Source organism: Rhipicephalus microplus, chromosome 6 (genome assembly GCF_043290135.1).
Source record: "Rhipicephalus microplus isolate Deutch F79 chromosome 6, USDA_Rmic, whole genome shotgun sequence".
Classification (NCBI taxonomy): domain Eukaryota; kingdom Metazoa; phylum Arthropoda; class Arachnida; order Ixodida; family Ixodidae; genus Rhipicephalus; species Rhipicephalus microplus.
Genome location: NC_134705.1, coordinates 146,175,050 through 146,183,741, shown reverse-complemented (window position 1 = coordinate 146,183,741; position 8,692 = coordinate 146,175,050). Strand labels below are relative to the sequence as shown.

The window sequence follows — 8,692 nt, the reverse complement described above, 5'->3', positions numbered from 1 at the left end:
GTGCCCTCAATTGCAATGAAGGTAAGTATTTGGAAAACTTATGCAGTGGAGCTGTATATGAAACTCCTCATTGATTTCTTCTTTTCCCTCATCGTTGTGGAAAGTCATCGCTTGTGGGTGTTCTCCCTGTCCCGTCCCCGTCATTTTACAGTTGAGCTTCACTTTGTGAATTTGAATATATGACCTGCCGCCGATGGGCACTGAACCTAGAACCTTCGGATAACGCGATCCCTTCTGGCAGTCAGGTACATGCGTGGAATTACTGGGCAGCTGCGAGCTCGTAAAAAAACAAATTACAGCATATCCATGGAGTGAAAGATGATGAGTGGGGTGAATCCTCTTTTGCTAATCCTCTTTTTGATGTAGCGACCTTGGCGCTGGCTTGATGAAGCGTCACGCAAGCACGTCCTTTCTTTGTTTGTTTTTTCTTGCCACGCCTAACTTCTGAACCTCAGCCAATGTAGCTTACGCTACAATAAAACCAGGCGCATTTCAGCACAAGATAACTTGACAATGCTGAGGTTATTCGCTAAACTTCTCCTCTCCAACTACAATAAAAGGGCAACCTAAATAAAGTGCCTCTTCTTGTTGATTAGTTGAACAGATGATTTACACTAATATAGTGAAGTTAGAAGCTCCTAGAGCCCATGGTTTTTCCAAAACTTTTTATGAGAACTACGTGGACCACCTAGTATATGGGATGACGTGGGATAATCCATAGATTGGTTCACGCTGTCAACCGTCTTGCTTTCACCATCTTTGTGCTACTGCCTAAATCACGGTAAACTAAGGTCCTAGGAAGTGTTTGCTTTAGGGAGGAAATCCCTCATTTTCACCAAGAGCTGATTTACAAATGTGACGTAGTCTCACAAACACAGAGATTATTGAGTAGCAGCACAATCGAGCTCAGCGACGCACTTAGTGAGGGGAAGGAGAAGAGGGGGTATGCATATTCGAAATCATAAGGGATTATGACGGTACCCACATAAGAGCCACACCTCTGAGCCCATGCTCATGTGTTCTACGAATGTCTTTTCATATGCTCCGTTTCCCACATCAAGTGCCACGCTGTCAAGGCTAGCGAGAATTCTTGCAATGACTGCGTTGGCACTACTAAATAGTTCGATAATTTTTGCATCTGAGACATGATTTATTTTCTTCTTATTGCTTTGTGCGTTGGCGATAAAAACGTCCCGTTATACGGCTTGTCTCTGTGCTCATTTCTTGATGTTTTACTTGTAGCATTTCGTGATGCAGGCGCCTTTGGGCTCGTCTCGCACGAGCGTTTACAACGATGAAAGCTAAGTGTCAGACGCGCGAAGTCACACATGTTTCTGGACAAACCTCTTTCATAGCTTCCACAGCGTACACCTGATGTACGAAACAGAGTATAGATACATCTGTCAGCATAGGCGTGCACACGAGGGAGACACGGCGGGCGCAGCCCCCCCCCCCCCCGCCTTGTCCCCTAAAAGTCAGTGCGCGAAGTCTGTCCTGTACTATAGGGCCTAGAATGTGTACCCATACAGTGCATTGTTAGAGAGGGTGGCGCTGCTATTAAACATTGACTCCAATTCGAAGGGGAACCCTCCGCACGTGTATGTCCGCCAGACGACACCGGCGATGCCAAGGTGCTTAATGAGAGCTACGTAGCACCCTGGGTACACTCAATGGTGTTTACACGGTCTAATACTAGATATATGAAAGTACTGGATATAGATAATATTAGATATATCGTTGATTGATTTGATTTGTGGGGTTTAACGTCCCAAAACCACCATTTGATTATGAGAGACGCCGTAGTGGAGGGCTCCGGAAATTTTGACCACCTGGGGTTCTTTAACGTGCACCCAAATCTGAGTACACGGGCCTACAACATTTCCGCCTCCATCGGAAATGCAGCCGCCGCAGCCGGGAATCGAACCCGCGACCTACGGGTCTATTAGATATATCGTATAAACGTGCAGTGGCGCCGTAAGGTATAGTTACTTGCTAATTTTTCTCATTGTAGAGAATATCGAGTTCGTGTAGCGTAAACTGCGCACGTATTTAAACTTTTACATGCTATCCAATGTTTATGTCTTTTCTGCAAGATCAGTTGCCATTCACTGGAAAAAGCAAAACACACTATAATCAGTGATTTTCGAGTGTAGAATGAACACTGTAAAAAAAAAGCTGATGTATTACAATTATGCAAGTGTAATTATTACGTGCGTAAACAAATGTGTCGACGTAAATACAGTGTACTAAAAATCACGTGTTGCAATACTTCAGTCTTTCTTCTTCCTTCATTGTCATATGGTTTTATTGTAAAAGAGTCGTTGCAGAGTATTGTACCTGCGAAAATGACGTGATGTCTCAGGATGGGGCCGATCGGTAAATATATGGAGCGCTTTTGAAAAAGAGGTTCCATACGAAATGGTTGTTTTATCCTTCATTTACATTTTGAATGCGAAGCACTTCTTAGTGAACTTCGCCGACCTTGAGCGTATCTATCTATCTATCTATCTATCTATCTATCTATCTATCTATCTATCTATCTATCTATCTATCTATCTATCTATCTATCTATCTATCTATCTATCTATCTATCTATCTATCTATCTATCTAGCCGCTTTCGTTTGGGTGCTCTCGTGGTCACCCCATTTACTTGGCGTGAACCAAAATAAGCGTGAGAGGGTAACATGGTTTGACAAATACGACGTGCTTGAAAAGGCATGAATAATGTCACAATCCCGTCACGTACATCTACGACGTCCACTACGGCATCTCTCATAATCATATGGTGGTTTTGGGACGTTAAACCCCACATATCAATCAACCCTTCCCGCCAGACAGTGACACGTACCAACGGGCGGGTGAGTGCCACTGGTATGCGGGTATGTGCCGCAGGTGATTGACACTTGGTATCTGCTCAGGAACGACGAGAACACACATGGGCAATTTAAAACAGGCGAGTGTTAAGGAATCGCCAACGTCGGTAGCGTCGACCCGATGAGTCCCAGCTGTAATCGAACCCAAGCACTCTGGGTGCCCCCCACCACGGTGGTCTAGTGGTTAAGGTACTCGGCTGCTGACCCGCAGGTCACGGGTTCAAATCCCCGCTGCGGCGGCTGCATTTCCGATGGAGGCGAAATGTTGTAGGCCCGTGTGCTCAGATTTGGCTGCACGTTAAAGAACCCCAGGTGGTCGAAATTTCCGGAGCCCTCCACTACGGCGTCTCTCATAATCAAATGGTGGTTTTGGGACGTTAAACCCCACATATCAATCAATCAATCACTCTGGGTGCCAATAAAGCATTTTACCACAGAGCTACACCAGGTCTTGGAACTACTTTTCAAATAGACGCTAAACTTCGTGACACATTGTTAGTTAGTTCGGTGCTGCCTACTCCTTCAAATAAACATTACAGATGTACTATTTCGATACAGCAGTCACGTCGGGTTACGTCAGTGGTGCAATTATATACAAATTCCAAATCCGGACGGAGGCGTTATGTCGGTGACGTCAAAAAATGGGCGGTCCGCAGCCGTGGCGAGGATGAAGGGAAGTGAACAGCCAATGAGCGAAATGAAGCCTCGCGTCATCATTTTGACGTGGACTTGGGGACCGTATAGCAAAGTGAAAAGTGTTTGTAACGTGTTGAAAAATGTTTAACTACTATTGATCATTATCAAATCGTGTTGGCACAAGTTTTCAGACGTTTATTAAGGAATACGGCACAATATAAACGTATTTTTTTCGTTATTGTTTTGAAAGAAAGCTAAATTTAGCAGGACGGTATGTGATGACGCTAAGTACAACCCCGTTTCAAGCAGTTACTGTTTTCATATCTCCCCCACTATACAAACCTAAACGGCGCAACTTTCGAAGTTGTTGGCTCAGTCGAGCGCAATCGTGGCGGAGGTCAACTGTACCAGTAGTCAACAGCAGCAGCAGCTCATCGGCGTTATCCGAGGCTCAGCGCGCGCTGGTGCTCGCCTTTATGGACGAACATCCCCAGTCGCCATCGAGCTGCGGCACGGCGTCACCATCACCGACCGGTGGCGGCTGTGGCAAGATCTCAGCGACGCGCTGAACCATGAAGTGCCTGCGCAGGAATGGCAGGCTTGGTGGCGCAGGCCGGTGCACGAGGCCCGCCGTGACACCGCCGCCATCAGAGACGCACAAACGTGAGTGACCGTCGAATGGCACGGGCAATTTGTTCTGTGACATTAGTGTATATTGTCAGGGGAACTGGAGGGGGTTGGCTGCCTGGCTTCCGCGGCCGGGTTCTACAGTTGACTGGGATGACACGCTTCAGTGGCGTCTCTGGTCTCACCTATCAACAAGTAAGCACTCTGCCGCCGCAGTATCACGGGTTCCTGAGCGGTCCCGTGATAGAGTTTGATATCTGAAGGGGTGCCTTTAGCGGAACCTTGTTAAACAGGAATATAGCACAGGAGAAAGTAATCACAAGTGGGTAGGTTTAACTAAAATCTCAGTTTGCAGCCCTTGCAGTACAAGGGGTATTAATTTATCATGAAACACGCAATGACTGCGGGCAAGTGCATGCACTAAAATGGTAATACATGACATCAATGACCACTGAATAGCTGCAGAACATTTCCGCAGATGTTTAGTACTTAAGGTTGCAAAATAGCCAGAGTAACGAATACCCACTTTCTGAAAGATCATGCTTACTACACTTTCCATTAGGCGAATGTTCCCACTGCTGCAGTGGAAATGGATGTGGAGGCCACTAAAGCGGCTGAAGATGGCAGTTACACAGTAACACGCAAGCATCTGAGAACTTAGTGCTTTATTGAGTGCAGGACTGGAACCTTGAGCAGGGCGACAAGGTGCTCAAGGTGAGTAGACCCTTTGTTTACATTTTACATAAGGAGCATAAGCATTCTCCATGTTCTATTATGATGACTGAAACCAACTTGGGCTGTAAACAAGAACCATGCATTGTATTGAGGGCATGGTATCGGGTATCTGCAATGATTAACTGCCGGGCAAAAGGTTGGTTAGCCCTGGGGCTCTTTCATGGTGAGAGATGCATTTGAGGACATTAATAAAGAGCAGTTTCAACAAATGTTTGTAGGTCCGCACGAGGAGGACATAGCTTGTACACAAAGCTTCCCACTTTCAAAGGATGCCATCAGGCCAGTTGATCTTCAACTGAGGGGAAATTGTTGTGCCCGTTGCAATTCTTGGCAGCAGGAGCAGCTTCCAGCCACGAGATGGTTAAGGGTTTACCGGCAGCTCACTTAAACATTTACACCATGACGATTCATCGCAGGTGCTGTGGGAGATGAAAAATCAACCACCCGCATCGCTTCTGCAGCACGGCATGTGGCAGCGGCACAGGAGAAGGCGGCAGCGGTGCAGGAGGGCACTGGCCATGGCTGAGGGCTTTCTGCGAGAAAGGGATACGTAGGTTAGTTTAATTTTTCGTCATGTGTTCAATGTTTTTTCTTGTCATTATTCATTAATGATTTGTCGGTTTTAATGTGTTTAGGTGCTGCTGTTCATGTTGAATTTTATTCGCTTCGGGAGACATATACATAGTTTAGTTTGTTTTTCGCCATGTTTTCAACTTTTTATCATTCATAATTGGTTTAGTGTTTTTAATATGTTTACGTGTTGCTGTTCATGTTCTATTTTATTCGTTTTTTGTTTGCATTTAGTACATATTACTAGATTTAGGTTAGCATTTACTTTGTACAAGGAGTGCAGCATTTTTTATGTTCGATATATGCATTTCTCAATGTATGTTCGAGCTGTTCTAGTGGCAGTGTTTTTTACCCACATTTCAAAGGTGTCTAGTCATTCACACGGAGACCACGAGTGTATAGTTGACATTTTCTGTTAATTTTTCTGTGATATTTGTATTGTCCCACTGTGTTTTCTAGCTCACTGATTTTTATTCAGCATTACCACATAGTGTAGTAATGTGATATCTTTTTGCATCACACTGTTTTGCAGTTCACTGTAATATTTTCATTTCAGCACAATGAGGCTAAGATGCAACAACTACATTCTGAATCTTGTTTGGGAGTGCTAAGCTAGTAAGTGGTCATCTCGCACAGTTTCACAAAGGAAAATGGCCATCACAGCAACATGCCAGCGATTGATTTCATCTAGTTTTCATTGTAAACGACTCTTTGCGGGAATAAATTTCGAACGTGGTATGGTTTGGGAGCCGCGAGATGGCTGAGCGAATTATTCATGCTGTATGTTATCAAAACAACTCGCCTGTTGTTTGCCGTCTTGATTTGCGTATTTTTTAGCATTGCAGCATGACTGCAGTCATAAATTCAAATAAATGTTATTTTAACACTCACACAATTATAGGACAATGAGCAAAAAGACAGCACAACTTGACGAGCACAATTGCTCGTCAAGTCTGGCGTGCACAATTGAATGCTTGTAGTCAGTCACTATGAGAAGATATGGACTTATGTATCATGTGTTCGTACAACATGTTACTAATGGAATCTCGTTTTTTATGCGTTCTGGTGAAAAGAATCTTGAGACGTTGCTGCATTGTTCGCGCAATTTTGTGATAGCAACATTCAGCACAGAGTGCCGTTCATATATGCTTGCTCCAATCTAGTATGTTGTGACTGCGATCGCTAATATGGAAAAGGGTGTTTGTGTTGCATATTTCATGTGCCACTTAAAAAAAATGCAACATTTTGACAATGCCACCTTGCTTCATATTGAAGCACAAGTAAGTACTTTGTGTATTCAAATGTGGCAAACACAGCCCTTTCATGTCTAGATGCACTAGAATGAGTGTAAATAAATTATGTGTGGGATATGAAAACATGAAAACTCACCGTTCCTGTGTACTTCAAAAAAGGTCCAAGACAGCGCTGCTGCCGTCTCTGAGCAGCACGTTGCGTGGTGTGAGCATATGGCTCCCCCTTCGCTCTCCATCGTCATGCTCAGCTGGTGGCATGTCCACGACATACTCGTCCAAGGTCCAGTCGCCTGCATGCAACGCAATGTTGTGGAGAGCAAAGCAAGCATAGATGATTTGCGCTGCCCGATCGGGGTTGTAGAGCATCGTTCGAAAGTGGTGCAAGCAGCGGAACTTGCTTTTCAACACGGCGATACACCTTTACACAACATTGTGCATGGATGCGTCTCCTTGTTGTATCGGCCTTCGGAAGTGTTGCACGGTTGACTGCCAAGGACTGGAATTAGGAGCCATGGCTTGAGGGGATAGCCTGCGTCTCCTGCAATGTAAGCATAAAAGCTGAGTGCTCTGCCCAGATAGTACACATTAATACTTACCAAGCAGATATTCGTCAGGCTGCAGATGTGCAGCTAGGCGTGCACGCAGTGGGTTGTGTTCCCACACCCAAGAGTCGTGGCACGAATCTGGGAATCATGGGTCTATACCAATTATGCGCAGCCACGCTTTGCACATCTGCGATGAGGAGCGATATAAAATAGTACTGCACTTATACTCAGAATAAATCCCTTTTTTCTACGCATATGCAGGAAACAATGCGTACTAGTACAGTCATTGGTACAAGGAGCTTCACTTAGAAGGAAACACAGGGTGTAGCACACTGAGGAGGGGGGAGGGTGGGGGCAATGACCCCACCTCTGCTGTACACATGGCTACGACTTCCACTGAATGATCGATAAGTGAAAAGCTACGCGTTGCTCTTGGGAAAGAACACTCGTAAATACCAAAGCCAGCTCGTGCTATTGTGATTGTAAGCACTTTCGTGTTGGAAATACTTCCCTGTCATGTATATACTTCTGCTACGTCTGCTGCCCATATTACCGATTACCTCTAAAATGCGCAATTCAATTGCGTATGCATGCCAGTGCAAAAACGGCAACCGGCTCACGCACAAAACACTTGCCACTTATTATTACCGAGGCCTTGCGAGCCACCATCTAGCTCGCACCCAATTCCCTGCAGGTTCTTTTTCATTCGTTGCATTATTACTTTTTCCAGCTTTGGCGTCACAACTGAACAATTGCTCCGAAGGGCGAGTAATAAACGATCCTAACAGTACTTACGATCATGACGTTCAGGACATAATAGCCCCTTCTGGACATGAAGCTCGCCGTGTCGGCCAGTCTGAATCCCTCTAACTTGCGAATGGTGACCAACGTGCCATCGGCACACGCCAGCACCCCTGGGATGCAACCGCGTAGCACAAACTCCACCTTTGCCTCATCCTTAGCAGATGTTGTCAGTAGGAAGTCCGCCACCCTTTTTCTAGCAGCCACGGTAATGATCGCCTCCGTCACCTCGTGGATGGTGTTGCTCACCGCCGGCTGAGACATGCCGATGTGTTTCTCTCGACCAATGCTCTTCTGGAAGCTACCGGTGGCGAAAAATCGCAACGCGCACAACACCTTTCTCTCTGTGGAAAGACCACTGGCTCGCTGGCATCCGATGATAGGGTCAAGTTCGTCGCACAAGCTACGCACTGTTCGTTTGCACAGACGAAAACATTGCCGGAACTCTTCTTCACTGAACTCTTCAAATGCATCTCTTACCTCGCGTCGTCGCCTCTACTCGGTTAAAGCTACCGCACAGGCAAGGCGAAGTGCCGTGTCAGTGGGAAAACGCCATGTTGTCTAAGTGCCCCGATGCCAAAAAGTCGCGAATCTTTTCCATTTCAATCCAATCCAGGCCACCTTGCAGCCATTTCAATCCATCCGGTTGCT

General features: G+C 45.7%; 1 protein-coding gene across 3 annotated transcripts; it reads right to left on the bottom strand.

Moving 5' to 3' along the window:
* Positions 1–4,783: 4,783 nt before the first annotated feature.
* LOC142764982 (uncharacterized) lies at positions 4,784–8,425 on the bottom strand. 3 transcript variants are annotated; one of them, XR_012883996.1, is made up of 4 exons: positions 8,036–8,425; positions 7,292–7,378; positions 6,832–7,233; positions 4,784–5,405 (listed from the first exon to the last, which is right to left on the bottom strand). XR_012883996.1 is itself a non-coding variant. In XM_075865526.1 (2 exons), exons 1-2 carry the CDS (start codon positions 8,303–8,305, stop codon positions 7,198–7,200), a joined length of 306 nt encoding a protein of 101 aa, XP_075721641.1. In that variant the 5' UTR covers positions 8,306–8,422; the 3' UTR covers positions 7,148–7,197. The 3 variants fall into 3 exon arrangements, 1 of the variants encoding a protein (XP_075721641.1); XR_012883997.1 differs by having other exon boundaries at positions 4,784–5,401; XM_075865526.1 differs by lacking the exons at positions 4,784–5,405; positions 7,292–7,378 and having other exon boundaries at positions 7,148–7,233; positions 8,036–8,422.
* Between the last annotated feature and the right edge of the window lie 267 nt (positions 8,426–8,692).

Bases quoted from the DNA above. Each gene is read 5' to 3' on its own strand.
- LOC142764982 (XM_075865526.1), bottom strand. From the start codon at position 8,305: ATGTCTCAGCCGGCGGTGAGCAACACCATCCACGAGGTGACGGAGGCG. The intron at 7,234-8,035 runs GTAAGTACTGTT...CTTACATTGCAG, and splicing joins ATGTCCTGAACGTCATGATC to GAGACGCAGGCTATCCCCTC.